This window comes from Engystomops pustulosus, chromosome 4 (genome assembly GCF_040894005.1).
Source record: "Engystomops pustulosus chromosome 4, aEngPut4.maternal, whole genome shotgun sequence".
In the NCBI taxonomy this organism is placed as follows: domain Eukaryota; kingdom Metazoa; phylum Chordata; class Amphibia; order Anura; family Leptodactylidae; genus Engystomops; species Engystomops pustulosus.
Window position 1 is genome coordinate 16150272 of NC_092414.1, and position 23881 is coordinate 16174152.

The 23881-nt window shown below is 47.1% G+C and overlaps 1 protein-coding gene across 2 annotated transcripts in view; it reads right to left on the reverse strand.

The window, feature by feature from the left end:
* ATXN10 (ataxin 10) overlaps positions 1 to 23881 on the reverse strand; it is a 112739-nt gene that overhangs the window by 63536 nt on the left and 25322 nt on the right. For both annotated transcript variants that reach the window (XM_072145308.1, XM_072145307.1), the window contains exons 2-5: positions 18693 to 18878; positions 16476 to 16558; positions 2625 to 2721; positions 1872 to 2036 (exon numbers count right to left, since the gene is read on the reverse strand). In XM_072145308.1, coding sequence (XP_072001409.1) covers positions 1872 to 2036; positions 2625 to 2721; positions 16476 to 16558; positions 18693 to 18878 — 531 coding nt within the window. The remainder of the gene's footprint in view (positions 1 to 1871; positions 2037 to 2624; positions 2722 to 16475; positions 16559 to 18692; positions 18879 to 23881) is intronic.

A 23881-nucleotide genomic window follows, 5' to 3' on the forward strand; every position in this document is an offset into this window, starting at 1 on the left:
ATATGAATGTTTGTTCTTTGTAATGTAATATAGTTGTATATGTCCCCTATGATTTGTAAAGCGCTACGGAATATGAAGCGCTATAGAAATAAAGATTATTATTATTATTATAGATGTCTATTTATAGAAGAAAATTTGTTACAGCCCCTGTTTTTGTAGCTTCTTGGGACAATTATAGTACTATTTGGGGCCGACCCCAGACCCCCAACCACCCACAGAGTTGCCCAAGGCTGAAGCTGCGCCCCAGACCCCACCCACAGAGAGGGCCAGAGCTGACGCCCGCCCAAGACCCCTCCACCCATAAAGTGGGCCAGAGCTGACGCTGGCCCCAGACCCCCACCACCACCCACAGAGCGGGCCAGGGTTGACGTTGAGCCCCAGACCCCTACCATCACCCACAGAGCGGGCCAGAGCTGATGCCAGCCCAAGAACCCTCCACCCACAGAGCGGGCCAGGGCACACTCTGGCCCCAGATCCCCCCACCACCCAAAGAGCGGCCCTGCGCTGACACTGAGCCCCAGACCCCACCCACAGAGAGGGCCAGAGCCGACGCCGGCCCAAGACCCCACCACCCACAAAGTGGGCCAGGGCTGACGCTGAGCCCCAGACCCCACCCACAGAGCGGGCCAGAGCTGACGCTGGCCGCAGACACTCCACCCCCAGGACCCCCTCCCCCATAGACCTGGCTGATGCCTGACACCGCTAAACTTATTAAATTTTTTTTTTGGGGGGGGGGGGGGTTGGGGACATATCGCTTTTTTTAAACTGTTTAATTTTTACTTTTAATGTCATTTTTTTGGTTTTTTTTAATTACATTTTTTTTTTTTTTTTACAAGGTCGCATGTGTTCCCTGCTAAACTTATATATAGATCACAGATAACAGTGACCTAATGGTAACAGTCTATTGGATCACTGTTATCAGTGATCTGTATACAGAGTTATGCAGGGAGGATGCATATAGCACCTTCCCTGCAGCCTCTCACTGTATACAGGGGCTGCTCTGGCTACAAGATTGGGCTGTCACATAGACAGCCCAATCTTGTTCATAGCTCTGTGTGCACAATCGCACACGGCCATGGGGGGGATGGGCGGAGCTACTCACTGCTTCAGCCCGCGGCCGATGTAGAACGTCATGTGACCTGTGCTCCGGTCACATGACTTTACATCGGAGCCGCAAGATAGCTGGGCAGGAGAGGAGGGACTGCACTATATTGTGGGTGTTGCCGAGTGTTGCGGCGTGAGCTGCGATCCTGGGCAGCAAGCGCCGGCAGCCAAGCACCCAGCCGGCAGATAACCACCAAGCGTATTTATACGCTTGGCGGTTTTTTGGAAGGGTAAATCAGCCTCTACAAGCGTCATAGACGCTTGTAGAGGTGTTATCGCGATCTCTGGTTGTATCCAACTGCAAGTTTCTGGAGGCCATCAGTCCTGGTACAGTGGCCTCCTATGACATGAGAACAGCAAAGGAAGGGTCTTCACATCTTAACATAAGTAATGCCAGTAGGTCGCGGAGATCTTGTTGGCTGAAGTAGGTCAAGTGTTTACGCCTCAACCCCATTCAGAATTTGCAGCCGAAAACCAGAGATATCTCAGGGACGCAAGTACCGGAAGCTGGAGCAGGATAAATACTCCCCGATCCCCTTGCCCCCCCCCCTCCCCAATATGGGGAGACCAGGACTATAAAATATACACTGTATTTGGAAGGTCTGCTACAGATTTTCCATTGGTCCCCGCAGTTTTAAGTTACACCTTGGACCACCAAAGATCATGCAAAGACCCTTTCAGCTTGTCATCTACACAAAAAAAATTAAAAAAAATACAAAAAAATAATGATTATAAATAATATTAATAATGATCAAACCCATACATACAGCCACTCTGCATCTGGCCTCTTGCTATAGGCGGTTATTACGCCAAGTGCAAGGTGAAGGTTGGTGGGATCTAACAAGGTGGCCGTTTTGTCCTCATCCATACACGTGTAGAACACCATGGCGCCATAAGCGGAGACCTTGTCATCTTCATGGGTCAGGCAATTCCTAAGATGTAAAAAAAAAAATAAAAATGAATAAAATTCTTTGGATCTATTCCATTAGTAAGCCAAAATTTACCATTTTCGCTCAACAGGAAGTGGTGACACTTCCCATTATCACTGTAGCCAATCACTGACCTGGGTGGTCACAGGCTATTGGCGGCAAGGGCTACCTCTCTTTTAGACTAGAAACGTGGAGCCCCGAGTTGGGGGGGGGGGGGGGACCGGGTGAGTATTTCTAACGTTCTAACATTACAACAGCTTAGGCCTTTTACTCCCAATACCCATAGATTTCTATTTTTTATTTTTCATTGTATTGGGTGGAGTAGAGGATTTGCTGATTTTAGATTTTCTCTAGTTTTTTTTTTGGTTTTTTTAAGATCAGAGACCAGTAACTTGTAGACCATCCACCCATGCATGATAGAACACTCAGAAGTTGCGAGTCATTTGTTCTGGGTTTACCTCCGAACAAGAGAGTAAATAAATCTTATCGGCGGAGGACTCTTGGATTACAAGTTGCCTCCGCCACAAAATTGCTAATTATAAAGAGAGGGATTTAGTGCAGAAGATGGAAAAGCGGCTGGTCCGTACTTACAGGAAGAGATGTGGAAAAGCCTCCTTCCAGATGCTATTTTGGGAAGCCCGATTCCCTCCTGCTACATTGCCAAGGAACTGCAGGCCACAACGGAAGGCTGAAAGACCCAAAACGAGAGAAATTATCTCATTAGGGATCATGTATACATGGAAGAAGAGAGATAATCTGCTGTAATCTGCCATCCGATAGGTTTATAATGTGCCGAAAAACCACAATTTTGTTGCGTCGGGTCACGGGACCACCGGTGATTGAGGTGAAAAAACCAAATGAGAAACATTTTAGGCATAAACATTTTATGACCCGGACATATTGCCAGATTGGCGGCCAAAACAGCCCAAGCAACCAGCCATGGCTAATTGTTAGGGGAGTTCATTTGTCAGATTGGCTGTTCAACCACCAATCCTGAAATACGTCCAGGTCAGACGGCTGAACCCGAACTTGAATATTGGGTCCAGCCATCTCTATCCACAATATCTCCGGCATTGATGTTAGATTACGAACAAGCCAAGGGTTTTCGAAGGATCTCGGCACTGGATAAACATCTCTATTACTCCATGTGCTGTCCATGGGAGACATCATAGCAGGTAGTCTCCCACCCACCAGATCAAGTGAATTAGAGTTTAACCATTTGATATCTGGGTACCGTTTCCCCTTATAGAGAGTTCCACCTCACACAGAGGAAGTCTTATAGTCCAGGCAAAGTACATTCATTCAATTAATTTAGCCCAATCAGAGCAGCATTATTCAGTTTTTCAGTTTAAGCCCCACCCCCGAGGAAGCTAATGGCAGAACACCACCAATAAGCCGACACCAGAGCTATGAGTTGAACTCTCCAGTTCCTGGAAGCTGCTCAACTTTCCTTACAGTGAGAGGGGGCAAACAAAATAAGTGACATGGAGAAATAAGTAAAGGGCGGAAACACAAGCCTGGAACTTAGGGAACAAAAGGGGGCAACAGAAAGAAATGGGGAAGTAACAGAGTTAGGTATAAAGAGGGGGCAGAGAGAACAAAGGGAGAGCTATAGAAAGAATTGGGGGAGAAACAGAAGGGTGTAGAAAGAACGGGGCAACATATATGGATGGGGTCATAAAGAACAAAGTGGGGGGGGGGTACGGAGATAGGAGCATAGAGATTAAAGGTGTAAACTAGATGGAAGGGGGCAACAAACAGGTAAATCACCAAGCCCTAGTGGCAAGTATGTGTAATCAATACTCCATACATTTTGGGGGGCTTCTCGATCAGCTACTTTAAAGGAAACCTACCACTTGTAGTGGCAGGTTTCTGATGGCAATACCGAGCACCAGCTCAGGGTGAGCTGGTGCCGGAGCTTATTTTAGTTAGTGTTTTAAACCGCGGTATCGCGGTTTAAAACACTTTTTAAACTTTATAGCCGGCGCATGGAGGTACGCGCTCGGCGCTTACCATGCGCGCGGCTCTCATTCACTTCCTATGTATCCACGCGCACGGTAAGCGCCGAGCGCGTACCTGCCTGCGCCGGCTATAAAGTTTAAAAAGTGTTTTAAACCGCGATACCGCGGTTTAAAACACTAACTAAAATAAGCTCCGGCACCAGCTCACCCTGAGCTGGTGCTCGGTATTGCCATCGGAAACCTGCCACTACAAGTGGTAGGTTTCCTTTAAAGGGAACCCGTCACCAGGGACCTCATTTTCACTAAACACAGGTTACAGAAGCCCATTACACCTGCAGTGCAAATATGTCTTTCTGCTTTACCTAAGCAGAACTTACATGGCATCCTGACAAAATCCTCTGATTAGTCCTAGGGGTTGGGCTTTGGTTTGGATGCATTTCAAAAAACAACATGTGACTTGTCTGTGTTGCAGACTCCTCAGCTCTTGGCCCCCACCTTTGTGCTCCTTTACAGCTCCTCCCTCTGATGTCAGCTCACCAAGCGTGAGCTCTGTGCAGGAGAAGGAGGGAGGAGCTGTACAGGAGCACAAAGGTGGGGGCTGAGAGCTGAGCAGCCTGCAGCACAGACAAGTCACATGTTTTTTTAAATGCATTCAAACCAAAGCGCAACCTCTGGGACTACACAGAGGATTCTGTCAATGTGCAAGGTAAGTTATAACACACAATTATATTGTATTGCAAATGCTTAGAAAAGGCAGAAATAAATATGTGCCCTTCTGTTTTTGTTGTGAAGGGTATGATTACAAATTGTCCTCCTTCTGGTACCCCAAATCAACTGTAATTTATGCCATAACTGGACACTAATTGTTTAATATCCCTACAGCACCCCCGGAGGAAAAATAAAGTATTGCATAGTAATTTTTTTCACATCAATAGGTCTTCTCGGTAATAAAACTCCAGAGCGAGAGAGACTCTCTACATAACTGCTGGACCCGGTGAGGTCCTACCTCCTCCCGAATAAACTCAGAATTGGGTAAATATAGGCTTTATAAAAACAAGACTACTTTAAATATACAAATGGGTAGTAAATGGATATATTTTTTTTTCTACCCAAATGAAAACACGGCCTATCTGCAGATCAGTTCCAGGCTCGAAACACGCCATTTAATCTTTTTGTGGAAAAGGGCAATTTTATTTTAATTTTAAAATTGAGAAAAAAAAATTATATAAAAAAAAAAAAAAGAAAGCCACCAAGTCCGCAGTAAAAAGGGGCTAATTTTATCCTGCTGGTAAACCACAACAGAATTTATACATGGAAACAAGCCTTGTACTGACACAGACTATATACTTAATGGTCAATAATCCCATTAAAAACAACACGGGAACAGAAACATTACTACTGCAAAATAAGAGCAATATAACCTTCGCTGAGATGCTTTAAGGGGGCTTCCACCTCATTTATAGCCATAAGAAATCCATAGGATAGGTCATCAGTAGTAGATTCAAGGGGGTCTTGAAGAGATTAGCTGATTAGACACAGAGTACAAATTTGGAGATAGAGCGCCACTCTCTGTGTAGTGGCCAGGACACGTAACTGCAGCTTAGATGCCATGGAAGTGAATAGGAGCGAAGCTGCAGTAACCAATCTCATCCACTATAAACCTGAAAGGAGCTTTCTACTAAAGTAGCATTTCCCCAACCTTCGTCTCATAGAATCTGTGTAAGCAGCCGCAGGACTATGAAATATTAAATTTATAATTCAGGATTGTAGCATTTAAAGGCGTGTCCTCACACTGCTGTGCACTGTGCAAAAAACTCCATAGCTCCTCCCTCAAGGCTGTTCTACCCAACCAGGACACTGCTACAATTTTTTCATAATTTAATATGAAATGTTCATTTATAATTTAGGATTGTAGCATTTGAAGATATGTCCTCACACTGCTGTGTTCTGTGCAAAGAACTCCACAGCTCCTCCTTCATGGTTGTTCTATCCAACCAGGACACTGCTACACTTTTTTTTTTTAGTCCAAGCAGAGGGGAGGAGTTATAAAATCAAGAACACAGCAGTGTGAGGACACCTCCAAATTACTCGAAAAGCATAAATTTCTGCAAATGTTGCTACAAACATATACAAAAGGAATGATCACACAGTAACCAATAGCGTTTAAAGGAAATCTACCACCAGGATGAAGGATTGTAAACCAAGCACACTGACATACTGGTGTGTGCCCCCTCTGGCAGGATCTGCTCTTCTTTAAGCTTACTATGCCCTGGTCTTTCAGAAAAAAGGTATAAAAAATTATGCAAATGAATCCGAGGGGCTCCAGGCTCCATTAATACCTATGGAGCCCAGAGCCCCTCAGACTTATTTGCACAATTTTAAAAGGCTTTTTTTTTTGTAAAAACCAGAGGCATAAGAATCTAAAAGAAGATCAGATCCTGCCAGAGGGGGCACACACCAGTCTGTCAGTGTACTTGGTTTACAATCCTTCATCCTGGTGGTAGATGTCCTTTAAGGATTTGCAATGCCAAATCAGAGGACTGATTTTGTATATGCATGAATATTAATGAAGACATAATTAAAAGGTAAAAAAAAAAAAAATGGTGTTCAAAATTTACAAAAAATATAAATAAAATAAAAATACAAATAATAATCAAAATAAAATGCTAAAATAAATATATTAAAGGGTTTGTCTGACTTTTTTTTAACAGATCGGATGGGGGGGGGGGTGCTTTTAAAAATAAATAAAATAAACCTTTACTCATCTCCTTCGGCACTCCCAGTGTCCTGCGCTGCGGTCCGTTAGAGCCGACCCTTGTTTGTTTACAGGGGATTGGCAGCTCTGTTCCGCCAACTTCCAGGTACCTGTCCCCACCTGGTGCTGGGACAGGAGACGGGTGGGTCTGGCAGGCACCCGGAAGTTGAGACGGAGAGGAGCCGCCGTACCCCTGTAAACAAAAAAGGGCAAGGCTCCGATGGACTGCGGCACAGGACGTCGGCAGAGTAAAGTTTTTTTTTGTTTTTTTTTAAAGACCTCCCCATCTCACCTGCTCGGACAACCCCTTTAATAGGAGTAATAATAAAAAAACTAAATAAAATTAATATAATATAATTACTGTAATATGAAATAAAATTAGAATATAAAAAATTATCAATTTTTGTATTTATTTTATTTTTATATTTTATTTTTATTTAAAAAGGACCAAAAAAATGGTTGTTTTACCTAAATTATGCCCCGATTAATAATCTAAGAAGAAGACTATATCCTACATAAAACCACTAAGCGATCTCATCCTCATTACAGAGTGAAGACTTCACTTCATCAGGATTCTGGGGCATAAAGTGAAAACATCTGCAGGAATAATTGTGATGATTTACCAGTAACTAATGATGTGACATAATATTCTACTGTAGTAGCATTAAGCAAAATTCACTAGGAAACCAAGAAAACCAAAAAGAGGATATGTCAGACGAGAGGCCACCCAGCGTGAAGGTAGATGATGATGTACTGCCGACCCGCAGCATGGAACTCTGGGGGAGTAACAGGGGATCCAACCCGTAATTTATACAAGACCCACCCACACGGCCACTTATAAGAAGCCGCTACGGTGTCCATCATGGCTCATATAAAGGGAAAATTACAGCCAGAGCTCGGGGCCGGCCACAATCTCTTACCACATATAAATAGAGAGCATAGATTTCCATACCTTGATGGCACTTTAAGAGATTTAGGAGCACAGTGTGGTTTCCACCCACGTCCATTACGTGTTACTGAACTACATGGAGCGCGGTCTGGACACTTCTAGGAAAAACGTAGAACATCGGAGGATGGAAAAAAAAAAAAAAATGTAGCAGATGTGTAAAAGTCTTGAGCGGTTTCCATTAGGGGATCATTTATGACTTTTAGGATAACCTTTACGTGAGGAATCAAATCTGGACGGGCTAAATAAATCCTGAGTAGGCCAGGTCATCTCTATCAGATCGATAGGGGCGATTAGTCGTAGACACCCGCTGATTGTATATAAATAATCTCTCTCAATACATAAATTCTCTGTCTCCTCCTTAAGCGCCCATAGGGTCAGGTTGCAGGCCCCCCCAAGTGATCAGCTGCCCAATCATAAAGGGTTATTCTTAATCGTTCAAGGGATTGGGAGCGAGACGCAGGCACACCCGCAAGCCTCCATGCGCCCCCACCCCGTGCAGTCTGCAGTTTGACTTACCTCTGCGTGCTTCAGCGGCATCTTCCGCGGCTCAGTACGCGAACGCCGGTTCCTTAAAATTCAGAGGACCAGCGCACCGCTAATTGGTGCTGGCCACCTGGTACTTAATAAATAGCCAGCTTCTTCCCTTATGCCCCGCCCTTAGATAAAAGCTTGTGCCCTAAGTCCTCCCTGACTCTGATCCTGTGCTGCCTGTCCTGACCTTCTGCTATGTCCCCGACTCTGATCCCGTACTGCCTGTCCTGACCTTCTGTTACGTCCCCGACTCTGATCCCGTACTGCCTGCCCTGACATTCTGCTATGTCCCCGACTCTGATCCCGTACTGCCTGTCCTGACATTCTGTTACGTCCCCGACTCTGATCCCGTACTGCCTGTCCTGAGCTCCTGCTACGTCCCTGACTCTGATCCTGTGCTGCCTGTCCTGACCTTCTGCTACGTCCCCCGACTCTGATCCTGTGCTGCCTGTCCTGACCTTCTGCTACGTCCCCATCTCTGATCCCGTACTGCCTGTCCTGACCTTCTGCTACCTCCCCGACTCTGATCCCATGCTGCCGGTCCTGACCTCCTGCCTGTCCCCGACTCAGTCTCTGCCTCACGATTCTGCACCTCGCCTTGGCCACCACTGCGGACAAAAGTCGTGCCTGTGGAGCGACCTGGTGGTCCCTCGCTTATTCTGCCTATTCTGAACCCTTGGCTTCCAGGATCAATGTTGTTACCTTTAAAAAATATTTTTTCTGGACAATTAAAAATATTCACCAAAAAATACAGAGAAATAATTTCTGAACATTTTTCATAACTGGGTTGTTGCTCTTCTCTTATCAATAAATTAACAAGTGGGTGTAACCAATGCACCTGTCATAGCGGAGTGTCCCACCACAGTCTCAGGGACACCCATTTGACGTTCATCCCTTAATTAACAGGGAACCAAAATAAATTGCAATGTCATCTATTAAAAAAAATATATATATAATATATAATAAATAAAGATTTTAAGGGGCACCTCTCAACTCCGCTACCCCCCACCAAAACCCCAGACAGGACCTTATTGGTAGTTTTCAAACATGTTTTTTTAATGGAAAATCTTGCAGAATTGCTCTAAAGAAGATTTTTAAATTAATCCCTTACATCCTCAAGATAAAGTCAAGGGCTACAGGGGTGGAGAGTTATCAGTCCTTTTACGCCAGTTTTCGACTACACCTCCTACACAAAATGGGTGTGGCTGACGGCAGAGTGGGCGTGCGCAGGGAGTTCACAGGTTTTTATACAATACAACACAAGGAGACTCTGGTGTAGTTGTGTATCTGTCACTCGACAGATGCATCAGGAGGTCCAAATCTCTTGATGTATCTATCACAACACGGTGGGGGGGGGGGGGGGGTGACTTGCACGACCGCCGGCGTAGGATAAATTCATGGAAAACCAAACGATGTCACTAACTTTTTTACGCATTCACAGTGTGGCTGTCAGTTGGACGCCAACCCTGCGCATCCTTAATCAGCTAAACTGGCGCACTGTGCACGCTCATGCATGCTGGAGTGGCCGGCGCGCTAGCTGATAGTCATTCCTGTGCATGCGTGAAAAACTGCGCACTTGCGCAAAGAGCCTAGTGACATCATGATGATGGGAGTGGAAACGTCGGAAGGAGACAGGGTAGCTTGACTCTACGGTTGAACTTCCCTGTCGCCTTGGCTTCGGAATCTTCGGAATTTAGGAAATATCTTCTTTAGATCAAAGTTGCAACATTTGCCTTTTATAAAAAACACAATATGGAAACCGTTGCACAGCGTTCTGCGGTTTAAGGGGGAGGGGGGGGGAGGAGGTGACAGGATCCCTTTAAATTCTTAAAAAAAAAAAAAAGGACGCATAGATTGACCTTGTCGAACAAGAAACGGTTAAATAGGCGTATGAGCCTTAATCCACATGCAGGTAGAAACTTTTCATACATAAGTACGTACTTGTGGCTGCCAATAAAAAGCAGCGGTGCCCACCAGCCCACTCACCATGGGACTCGGGGTTTCGTTCTGTGAAGTGGAAACCTTCCGATGACTTCCAGCTTGGGGATGGCCAGACTGCACACGTAGAATTGTTGTCCATCAGAACTCCCTAAAAATAGCCATTTCATGTCACCCGTAACGGCAGCAACGTTTATCTTTCTCTACCCTGAAAACATTGGACAACTTCCCGTTTTCCAGCCACCGACAATTCCGGAGAACATGGGCCGGGGCTGCTGAAATGTAAGGAATTCACATGGGGGTTACATCTGATTATTATTATTTTTTTTTTTTTATCAGACCTTTTTTGGTAAAATGTTTTATTCTGAAAAGACGATACAAAAATCAAAATGAAAAAAAAAAATAAATAAATAAAAAAAGTGGTTTTCCTGGGAGGCAAGAGGGAGGGGGGGGGGTGTATCTAGGCCCCCGGTATCTTTGCTTTTTCCCCCAATTAGAATGGAAGAATGAAAATGGTGACCTGGCCTCACGATGAGGAACAAAGAGACATCATCATGTCTGCCGGCTTCAGGGTGCGGTCACACGTCGTGTTTAACGGATGCGTTTAAAAACGCATTGCAACAGCTGAAGAGAGATTTGTCCTAATTAAACAGCGTTTAACACTTGCGTTTACGAAACGCAAAGGTTAACGCTTGCATTAACATTGCGTTAACTTATAAACAACTCACCTAATGGGAGTCGGTCAAACTGAGAGAGTCCTTCATCTTAAAAAATGTACTTGCATTGCCCCGCCTCCTTGTTCCTGATTGACAGATCTGAATGCTGTGATATTGTGCTGTATGTTACATAATTGGGCAGTTAAAAATCACATGACGTCATCTAAGGTCCTGTTACATCTGCGACATCTACCCCATGTATGTGTCTGATCACATGAAATAACAGCAGCCTCCGTGTAGCATGGTGAGGAGTAGAGTTCCCTGGAGGCTGCTGTGGTTCCATGTGATCAGATACATACATGGTGTACAGTTTGCTAATGTCAAGAGGCTAAAGGACCTGTGATGATGTCACTGAGCTCAGATGACATGCTGAGAAGAGGTGTGGAACATGAGAAGTATAGTCTAGAGGGGCTGGCCAAGGAGGACACCCCCTCTGATACCAGAGAATATTACACAAAGTTGATTTATGGGGAAACCATATGCAAGGGAAACAATTTTTAGGTAAAAGAAGGGCGTCAGTTAATTAATAAGACTCCATAGGAACCTGTCAGTAGCTGTATTTGTGGTGACAGGTTCCCTCTAATTATCCTTTCTCCGTTTCAAGTGCTGCATCAAAATCTACAGTGGGATTCCAATGGATTCTGATCGGAATCAGAAGGTAAATTTCAGTATGGAAAATCTATAACCTGTAAATAGTCCAAACTGCTGCCCGTATGGGAATTTTTTTTTCTCGTTCTCTTTAGTTATATATTTTTTTTTCAGGACCGTAAAATCTACTGTATACAGGCAGTCCCCGCGTTACGTACAAGATAGGGTCCGTAGGTTTGTTCTTAAATTGAATTTGTATGCAAGTCGAAACTGTATATTTTATAATTGTAGATCCAGACAAATTTAATTTTTTTGGCCCCAGTGACAATTGGAGTTTCAACATTTTTTGCTGTAATGGGACCAAGGATTATCAATAAAGCTTCATTACAGACACCTTACAGCTGATCATTGCAGCCTGGGACTATAGTAACATCCAGAGACTTCACCAGAGGTCACAGGGGGCAGAGGGGTCCGTCTGTAACTAGGGGTCGTCTGGAAGTCGGGTGTCCTTAAGTAGGGGACCGCCTGTATCTCCTTGTACGTTCACTATAACGTTACTCTTTAACCAGCAGCTCCCTGGAGTGTAAAATGAAAAAAAAAAAAAAAAAAAAAAAAAAAAAGACTAAAAATCTGGGTGAGGTTTTGAGAAAAACAAAAACAAAAAAGACGAAAATTCTCGTATCTAAAGAAACTGTATAAAAACAAAGTCCGAGAAGAAACCTTGAAAACCCTCTCTTTTTTTTTTTTTTTTTTTTTTGGTAAGTTACCAAAGTGCGTTGATCGTCCAAAACCAACACCAATAACTCCAAACAAATAAAAAAAAAAAAAAAAAATTAAAAATTAAAAAAATCATGGGGTTAAACTTATATTAAATTTTCGATGAGTAGAATATATTTGTCACACTCCCATAATTATTTCCTGAAGAAAAAATAATATAAATTCTCCTCCTGACAGAGTAATAACAGCCTTGTCTGCAGACGCAGCAGGGGCCAAACTGGCTCCCGACTCGGCGATTCTTTAAAATGAAGAGAAAAAAAAATAAAATTAGTAGATATGTAAAAATAAAAAAATTTAATACACAACATAGCAAAAAAACCCCCAAAAAACATAAAAAAATAAATAAAAATTAATCGTTGCAGATATACGTTCCTTATGTTCCCGCGGAACTGAAATGTGGCCGCTCTTGGCAATCCGGTACGGAATAGCAGAGGTCCTACAATAAATCAGGACAGGAACTTCAATCCGTAATGTGGCGCATCGTAGGATCATGTGGACCAGACACTCAGATCCCGCGCCAATCTTAAATCGCCGTGAAGAGTTCAGAGGGAGAACAAAGCGATTAGAGAGAAGACAGAATCCTGGGAAGCTCTTAGTTCGCCCCAGACGTATATCTGTTGCTCAAACTTTTTAAAAGTTCGAAAAAGCTTGACTACTTTTGTCTAGAGACAGCGCCACTTCTGTCCATGGGTTCGGTCTGGTATTGCAGTCACCCAACCCCCCCCCCTTTTTTTTTTTTTTGCTGTTAAGCTGCAATACCACATACAACCTGTGGGCGGGTGTGGTGCTGTTCTCATAAGAAAGTAGATAAGAAATCACTTTAATAGGGATTGTACCAAGTTTGCAAATTATGTACAGTAGGGAATTGGTTTGAGTCCCCCGCCATCCATGAGAATGAGGCCCCCAGCAATAAAAAAAAAAGAAAAGGGGGTCCTATTATCACTTTCCATTCAACATAGTTTGAGCATCAGACTTGGGACACTCTCATAGACAGCGACCTGAAGTGTCGGAGATACCCGAGCGCTGTGTTCAGCAATTTCCGTTACTCCCATAGCATCGAATGGAGCAGCTCGTCCCCTTAGACTCTTGTTTCCTGGATTGTTGGGGGTTCTGCTCTCGCGATCATGGAGTTCATAGCTGGTTATCCCTTGTCGGGTGAATACGGAATAACTTGACAACTTGGTACAACCCCTTAAATAGGAGAAGGGTCATATTTCTAGTTACGCAGAAATCTCCTGCGTGTGCGATGGGGGCGAATTTTGCCGAAAGACACGCTCACAAGTGCCCCCTTTTTGCCCATTTAAAGATGTGTCCATTCACTCCTTGCCAAGTGCAGCGCCCCACCACGTATAGTGGCTGTGCTTGGTATTGCAGCTCATGATTCAGGGGTGGTCCTTAATTAAAGGGGGTCATTTCTTCAGTCCCAGAATAGGAAATAAAAGCTGACTTCTGATTGGCTGCCCTCAGCGATGATCATTTAGGCCGGTTATGGTTTACTGCCCCCTTGTGGTAGCTGCGATGGTTGCGATCGGCTGCACTCTCCCCCTGATGGCGGTGTTGTCTGCGTCTCAGAGCGGCGTGGAGACGAGCTATCGGCAGAAGGGAGGCCGGAGAAGCTGGTTTTCATTTTCTGTAGTTAATAAATCACTGTCTGCCTAATGACAGCGCTGCAGCTTCTCCGAGCGAGGAATATATACTTGTCACAGACCGCAGCGCTAGATCCCGTGCCAGCGGCTGCGCGCGCCCCATTTCCTAGCAATTCACGTTCCTATAGAACATACTGAACTTTCACTAGCAATTACCTCGCCACAAAACTAGGCTGCGTCTGTAGGAGGAGATCGCCCTCTAATGAATTCCCTCTTTTATGTAACATCTCACCCTTCCACCTATAAGCAAATCTCCTCCAAAGTCGGCCAAACATGACTCTTCTCACTTCATTTCCACAAGAATACAGTCAAGTTTATTAGGTTGTAGAGCTAGTGTTACTTCAGAAGACCCCATTCCGTTATATAGCACCTAGAAACATGCTGCTGGTGTCATATTAAAGATAACAATCTCCTCTTTCAGATCACATTGTTGCTTTGCGAGCTACAGAACTAGAGATATAGGCGGCTAAAGAGAGAATTGGAAATGCGAGCGGCAGTCATAGATACAGTTCCAATCTATTAGTTCTGAAAGGAGGTGAAAGAGATTCTTATCTTTAATATGACACCAGCAGCATGTTTCTAGGTGCTATAGAACAGAAGAAGTGACACTCTCCCTGCAACCACTAAAACTTGTGAAAATGAGTCATATTTGACCAACATAGGAGTAGATTTGCTATAGGTAAAAGGGTGAGATTTTACATGAAAGAGGGAATTATAGAAAGGACATTTCATACCCTGAGGGGCTGGGAGTTTAGCGAGGTAAAACCTACTGACAGGGGCCATTTAAAGGGGTGTTCAGGAACCTCTAGGGAGTTGGGGTACTTACACGGTTCCATGGCCCACCAGTGCATTTGCTCTTTGCCCAGGGTGCCCTTCCATAAGTACCTTGGTGGTCACAGGACGCACATAAAGAACATGTCAAGCTGGTTTGGGACCCTATACTAACTACATGTCCATATGGACCCGTGGTTTAGGGTACCAAAACGTCCTGTATCAGGTCTCTACATGGGCTCCATGTAGAATCCCCCCCCAAAAAACCCAACATTTATACTTCACTAGCTGCGAGTCCAATGAGACACATGGGTGTGCGCCTCTTCCCGTGATGCTGTGTGAAGCTGGGATAGCACTCCGGCATCATTGCGCATGCGGTGTGAAGCTGGGGTACTACTCCGGCATCACTGCCAGTCACGTAGGAATCCCATGCAGGGAAATTCGGGGCACTAAAGCAGTGATCCATTATCACCTGTGGGTGGTTAAGTGCCCCAAATCCCCTTGACGGGTTCTCTTTAAGCCGATCCGTGGCTTCCCATGGTATAAGAAAGCAAAGGATTGGCCGAAGCAAAACCATGACTCACCTGCAACTTCTTCCTGGATGTAGGTGGTGGAGAAAAGAAGTACAGATGCAATACTGGAACTGGGAGCCAGAGCCGGGCAAGGAAAACCCCGTTAATAGTTTACCCGATCCACACCATAGCGGTAACATACTAATTGGGGGAGAGGACCCCGACAGATCATGAGAATGATCGTCCGAATTCTCTCAATGAATGGAACATGAGCTCTGTCTATTCCAGCAGTGTCATAGACGGCGACAGAGCGACAATAATGTCAATATTACAGGATAATATCATTTGGATTATTCCAGCCAAATATCTGATATGTGTGGAGGTACCCCTAATCTGAGCCGAGCATGCATGTGTATGGGGGTACCCTACCCTGCTACAAGAAGGACTGAGCCAAGCATGCATGTGTAGGGGGGTACCCCAACTCTCCTAAGAGAAGGACTGAGCCAAGCATGCATGTGTATGGAGGTACCCCTACACTCCTAACAGAGGGACTGAGCCAAGCATGCATGTGTATGGAGGTACCCTACCCTGCTACAAGAAGGGCTGAGCCAAGCATGCATGTGTATGGAGGTACCCCAACTCTCCTAAGAGAAGGACTAAGACGAGCATGCATGTGTATGGAGGTACCACTACTCTACTAACAGAAGGGCTGAGCCAAACATGCATGTGTATGGAGGTACCCCAACTCTCCTAAGAGAAGGACTAAGCCAAGCATGCATGTGTATGTCTCCTAACAGAGGGACTCAGCTAAGCATGCATCTATATGCAGGGATACAGAGGACTGGCTTAGAGTTAATTAATGAATGAATAATGAGATGTGGAGTTGATCAGAGTTGCCAATAGAAGAATACATAAATGGGAGGGGGGAGACAGATTCATGACTTGCGCCTCTGTTTTTGATGCATTTTGTGCCTTTTTGAAAGAAAAATCCTGGACACACATAGAGCATAAGAATATTTATTAAAGGGCCAAAGCCACTTTAATGAATCTGACGAGCAGCGGAGCTCCAAAGACAGACATAGAACTGTCCAAGGAGCCGCCTAATGATAGATCTCCCCCCCAGGAGGACCCGACAATCCACTGCTATGAACAGACCACGTGTAATTCTGTGTTCTCCCTGTGGAGGCGCTGTGGGGAAACTGAATACTTACTGTCAGATTGCTGGGATCATCAGAGACTGTCCAAACACCCCTTTAAATAAAGAATACCAGACTAGAAGATGGAGAGGAGCCACTTACCGACTATACAGGATTCTTGTGCAGAGTTTGATGCGGTGAAGACGTCGATGAGTGCGGTGGCTTTCTCGATGAGCCCCACCTCTCTGTCATGTATAAAGAGACTAGAATGAGGGCCATAAAATACGAGAAATATATACATTGTATATGGATATACATCGATATCACATTTCTGGCTTCCTCCATGCAGTGACTGAACCAGCAGGGATGCGGCGAGTTGTGAAGTCAGAGTTGTATCATAGAAAATAGTACATCCCCATCACGCAACGCAGTGCATTATGGGATTACTGCTGATACGTGAAGTGCGGGTTCACCTGCACCGCATGATCTCAAAAAACAACCCCCCACGAATTCTGGGTGCAGCTTAGAGAGTGACTAGAGACACTCATCATACAGGGTTTAGTAACATTTGGGGGATGGGGGGACGTCTGTAAGGACCCGTAGGACCCATAGCTTGCGGTTCATGACACTTCCCTGGATGTTCTCAGTCCCGGGATCTCCAGTCCTTGCAGTGACATCTGCGAGCAGCTCCCCGCGCCCTGTGGTAACATTAGGCAAGCCTCCTCTACCTAATTAAAGGGAGCGCCTTCAGCCCCACACAGTGAGACCGCAGGAACATACAAGTTACTCTGCACGGGGCACCGCGTGCCAAGGCAACGGGAGCGGATATTGTGCTTACACATCGCTTTCCGTTAACCTGTACAGTAACAAGTCAGGGTGAGAGGGCCTAGAAGTAAGTCTCAATTACCCCCACCCACACACACAATGAGAGTCCCGATTACCCCCCCCCTCACCCACACAATGAGAGTCCCGATAACCCCACCCACCCACACAATGAGAGTCCCGATAACCCGACACCCACCCCACACCCACAATGAGAGTCCCGATTACCCCACACACAATGAGAGTCCTGATAACCCCCCCCACACCCAATGAGAGTCCCGATTACCCCGACACCCACCCCACACCCACAATGAGAGTCCCAATTACCCCACACCCAATGAGAGTCCCGATTACCCCCACCCCACACACAATGAGAGTCCCGATAACCCCCCCACACACAATGAGAGTCCCGATTACCCCCACCCCACACACAATGAGAGTCCCGATTACCCCCACCCCACACACAATGAGAGTCCCGATTACCCCCACCCCACACACAATGAGAGTCCCGATTACCCCCACCCCACACCCAATGAGAGTCCCGATTACCCCCACCCCACACCCAATGAGAGTCCCGATTACCCCCACCCCACACCCAATGAGAGTCCCGATTACCCCCACCCCACACACAATGAGAGTCCCGATTACCCCCACCCCACACACAATGAGAGTCCCGATTACCCCCACACCCACACACAATGAGAGTCCCGATTACCCCCACACCCACACACAATGAGAGTCCCGATTACCCCCACACCCAATGAGTCACGATTACCCCCACCCCACACCCAATGAGAGTCCCGATTACCCCCACCCCACACCCAATGAGAGTCCCGATTACCCCCACCCCACACCCAATGAGAGTCCCGATTACCCCCACCCACACACAATGAGAGTCCCGATTACCCCCACACCCACACACAATGAGAGTCCCGATTACCCCCACCCCACACCCAATGAGAGTCCCGATTACCCCCACACCCACACACAATGAGAGTCCCGATTACCCCCACACCCACACACAATGAGAGTCACGATTACCCCCACACCCACACCCAATGAGTCACGATTACCCCCACCCCACACCCAATGAGAGTCCCGATTACCCCCACCCCACACCCAATGAGAGTCCCGATTACCCCCACCCCACACCCAATGAGAGTCCCGATTACCCCCACCCACACACAATGAGAGTCCCGATTACCCCCACACCCACACACAATGAGAGTCCCGATTACCCCCCCCCCCACACCCACAATGAGAGTCCCGATTACCCCCCCCCCACAATGAGAGTCCCCCCCCCCCACACCCACAATGAGAGTCCCCCCCCCCCACACCCACAATGAGAGTCCCCCCCCCCCACACCCACAATGAGAGTCCCCCCCCCCCCACACCCACAATGAGAGTCCCCCCCCCACACCCACAATGAGAGTCCCCCCCACACACAGAGTCCCGAATGACCCAACCCACACACATGGGAGAGTCCCGACTACCTCCACCCCACACACATGGCAGAGTCCCAATTTTCCCACTCTCAGTCTTATTATTAGCACCTACCTGATAATATTCTGGTTGGGGGGACACTGTACACAGGCGTTTCTCAAGCAGCGGAAACATTCGGCTGACAGGTCACACCAGCAATCCGAGGGAGACTCCGATGCCACAATCTGTGTCCGGATCTCCTGCAGCGCTCTAGACAGGATCTGTGACACCAGGGTGAAGATCTTCTCATCCGCAGCCTCCCTGGGAGAGAGCACAGACACAACAGTGACGGGATGGAGGGAGGGTCACAACGAACCCCGACATGAACCCCGCACATGGTGGCCAGAAGAGAAACTTATGTGATAAATCCTATAAAAGAAGAGACGCTGCTGGACGAGGCTTCTGTATTCTGCTGGGGCATCTGCACAGTCTAGGAAAATGGTAGAAAAAGGGGTCCTCTACTCATGACACAGCCGATCCCATAGTGCCTCACCAAGAGCCCCGGGGGGCCAGTGATGGAAGCAGAGAACAGTCTGGGCTAAGGACGGGAGTGAAGTACGGGCCGCGGCCAGAGGCCACGGCAAGACGCGAGGGCGGCTGGGGCCAGAGGCCACAGCAAGACGCGAGGGCGGCCGGGGCCAGAGGCCAAAGCAAAGCGCAAGGGAGGCCGGGGCCAGAGGCCAAAGCAAAGCGCAAGGGAGGCCGGGGCCAGAGGCCAAAGCAAAGCGCAAGGGAGGCCGGGGCCAGAGGCCAAAGCAAAGCGCAAGGGAGGCCGGGGCCAGAGGCCAAAGCAAAGCGCAAGGGAGGCCGGGGCCAGAGGCCAAAGCAAAGCGCAAGGGAGGCCGGGGCCAGAGGCCAAAGCAAAGCGCAAGGGAGGCCGGGGCCAGAGGCCAAAGCAAAGCGCAAGGGAGGCCGGGGCCAGAGGCCAAAGCAAAGCGCAAGGGAGGCCGGGGCCAGAGGCCAAAGCAAAGCGCAAGGGAGGCCGGGGCCAGAGGCCAAAGCAAAGCGCAAGGGAGGCCGGGGCCAGAGGCCAAAGCAAAGCGCAAGGGAGGCCGGGGCCAGAGGCCAAAGCAAAGCGCAAGGGAGGCCGGGGCCAGAGGCCAAAGCAAAGCGCAAGGGAGGCCGGGGCCAGAGGCCAAAGCAAAGCGCAAGGGAGGCCGGGGCCAGAGGCCAAAGCAAAGCGCAAGGGAGGCCGGGGCCAGAGGCCAAAGCAAAGCGCAAGGGAGGCCGGGGCCAGAGGCCAAAGCAAAGCGCAAGGGAGGCCGGGGCCAGAGGCCAAAGCAAAGCGCAAGGGAGGCCGGGGCCAGAGGCCAAAGCAAAGCGCAAGGGAGGCCGGGGCCAGAGACCAAAGCAAAGCGCAAGGGAGGGCGGCCGGGGCCGGCATAGAAGAGTCATGTGAGGAGCCTCCGTGGGCCCTCTAATAACATTATACAAGACAATAAAGTGTCACAGGGTCACTCATAAATGAATAACAATTAGTTTGACTCCCCCGCCCCCCCCCCCCTCCACGAGCCAAAAATGGAATAATCCTCTCAGAATAAAAATAAATTTGCCAAGCTTGCTATATAACACGGCACACTAGGCACTTCCAGGAGGTCCAAAATAACCCGACCACGGCAGCCTGACGGGAGCGGGCGAGCGCTCCGGAGATGGAGAAAGCATATGGCAATGGTTAATGCATATTTACGGAATGGATGCTATAAAAATACAATTTTCGGCCGCTTTTAGAAAAAGGAAAAAGTAAGGTCACCTGATGTACGAGCCCAGAAGCTGACACTTTGGCGGCACCAGGATGGCCCCCGGCATTAGTGGTGAGCCGCTGCCCGGCTGCACGTCACTCAATCATCCCAGATTAATAAAGCAGAAGGGAAAGTTTACCCAAAGTAAAGTATAGAAAAATAACCCAGAGGTCCACAGGGGGTGTCTCTTCTCAATGCTGTGCTCTTAGCACTCTGCAGTCAGTTAAAGGTATTGGAGAGATATGCAATCCTAACTTTCTTTATGTTGTTAGTAGAAGCAGAACTGTGACAAATGGATTAATACTCCAGGATTGTCGCTTATCCAAGTGCACAGGAGACGTGGCCTCATAACTCTGTGCGCTGAGCTCCCTGCGGCCAGTGTTAGGAATTGTCCCTGGAAAAATGTGTAATCATAGCTTTCTGTATGTAGCAGCAGGACTGTGAAACGTGGATTTATATTCCAGGAATGTAGCTTTCCCAAGTGGGGGGTGTCCTCACAGTGCCGTGATCTGTGTGTGTAGTTATCACTGTACAGGTATTGTCCCTGGAGAGATGAGTGATCAGACCTTTGTGTACGTTGTTAGTAGCAGCAGGGCTGTGATACATTTATATTTCCAGGATTGCACTTAGTGTGTGTCCTCACACTGCTGAGCTCTCTTTACCCAGTGTTGGGTATCCTCCCTGAAGAGCTGTGTAATCATACCTTTGTACATGTGATTAGTAGCAGCAGGACTGTTAAATACGGACAGTATCTCTGAGGTGGTTTGGTAACCATATCTCCAAGGAATGCATTCCAATCACCAAATCTTACTGGCAAGTCTTTATACTACAGACACCCCTATCTATGGCTCTATACCACCTAGAAACATGCTGCTGGTGTCATTTTAAAGATACAAATGTCATCTTTCATCCTGTTGACCTGTGAGCTGCAGATAAAAGTCCAATTCTAATTTATGTTTGCCCCCTCTGAAGATTACAGAACCACAAGTCGGATGCAATCGAAAATAGAAGACTCTTAGGGGTCTGAATGAACAATTAATAATTTATTTTTTTTTAAGGATGCTTAAAAAAAGTGATACTTTGCTTTTTGTTAGTGTCAGTTAGGAAGCTACAACGCAGATGGAATCTGGTCCTTATCTGTAATATGACATCTGCAGCATTTTTCTTTGTGCTACAGAACTGAATATAGGAGGGTTTTTACCCCCTGGAGCCTCTAAACTTGACTCTTCTCCGGTAAAATATGACTCTTTTCTGCTCATTGTCTCAGCTTTCATCTGAATTCTCCAATTGAAGTATAAACCTCAACAGTGCCACACACAGGCCAAACGGCGGAACTACACTACATGAGTGAAAGACGTCAGCATATTGTGCATCACTTTTACACTTTAAGGTGTTAAGGTGTTAGCCACAGTACAGTGTAGGGCCTGAGAGGGGAGCAGTCGTGTATCACAGTTTTAGGGTTAAAGATACAGGAAAATTTTGTTTGTTTGTAGATCCCGAGTCCAGGGTTTAAGGGAATAATTTCAGCGAGCGGCTCTGATCTCGCTTTCTCTCTGGTTTACCACATGGGAGAGGCCGTACAGATGTATCATATGTATCGCTGCCATACGGCCAAATACACAGGAGAACCTGCCAAGTGCACAGGACAGATGGTAGGAACCGGACGGAGGAGGCCGAGGATCCGGCAAAGGCAAAGAGGGCAGATAACAGAGGCTACACCCCAACATACAGCACAGAGACCAGATAATAGAGGCTACACCCCAACATACAGCACAGAGACCAGATAATAGAGGCTACACCCCAACATACAGCACAGAGGCTACACCCCAACATACAGCACAGAGACCAGATAATAGAGGCTACACCCCAACATACAGCACAGAGGCCAGATAATAGAGGCTACACCCCAACATACAGCACAGAGGCCAGATAATAGAGGCTACACCCCAACATACAGCACAGAGACCAGATAATAGAGGCTACACCCCAACATACAGCACAGAGGCCAGATAATAGAGGCTACACCCCAACATACAGCACAGAGGCCAGATAATAGAGGCTACACCCCAACATACAGCATAGAGACCAGATAATAGAGGCTACACCCCAACATACAGCACAGAGACCAGATAATAGAGGCTACACCCCAACATACAGCACAGAGGCCAGATAACAGAGGCTACACCCCAACATACAGCACAGAGGCCAGATAACAGAGGCTACACCCCAACATGCAGCACAGAGGCCAGATAACAGAGGCTACACCCCAACATACAGAATAGAGACCAGATAATAGAAGCTACACCCCAACATACAGCATAGAGACCAGATAACAGAGGCTACACCCCAACATACAGCACAGAAACCAGATAATAGAGGCTACACCCCAACATACAGCACAGAGGTCAGATAACAGAGGCTACACCCCAACATACAGCACAGAGGCTACACCCCAACATACAGCACAGAGGCCAGATAACAGAGGCTACACCCCAACATACAGCACAGAGGCCAGATAATAGAGGCTACACCCCAACATACAGCACAGAGGCCAGATAATAGAGGCTACACCCAAACATACAGCACAGAGGCCAGATAATAGAGGCTACACCCCAACATACAGCACAGAGGCCAGATAATAGAGGCTACACCCCAACATACAGCACAGAGACCAGATAATAGAGGCTACACCCCAACATACAGCACAGAGGCTACACCCCAACATACAGCACAGAGGCTACACCCCAACATACAGCACAGAGGCCAGATTATAGAGAGGCTACACCACAACATACAGCACAGAGGCTACACCCCAACATACAGCATAGAGACCAGATAATAGAGGCTACACCCCAACATACAGCATAGAGGCCAGATAATAGAGGCTACACCCCAACATACAGCACAGAGGCTACACCCCAACATACAGCACAGAGACCAGATAACAGAGAGGCTACACCACAACATACAGCACAGAGGCTACACCCCAACATACAGCACAGAGGCTACACCCCAACATACAGCACAGAGGCCAGATAATAGAGGCTACACCCCAACATACAGCACAGAGACCAGATAATAGAGGCTACACCCCAACATACAGCACAGAGGCTACACCCCAACATACAGCACAGAGGCTACACCCCAACATACAGCACAGAGGCTACACCCCAACATACAGCACAGAGGCCAGATAATAGAGGCTACACCCCAACATACAGCACAGAGGCTACACCCCAACATACACCACAGAGGCCAGATAATAGAGGCTACACCCCAACATACAGCACAGAGACCAGATAACAGAGGCTACACCCCAACATAAAGCACAGAGGCTACACCCCAACATACAGCACAGAGGCCAGATAATAGAGGCTACACCCCAACATACACCACAGAGGCTACACCCCAACATACAGCACAGAGACCAGATAATAGAGGCTACACCCCAACATACAGCACAGAGGCTACACCCCAACATACAGCACAGAGGCCAGATAATAGAGGCTACACCCCAACATACAG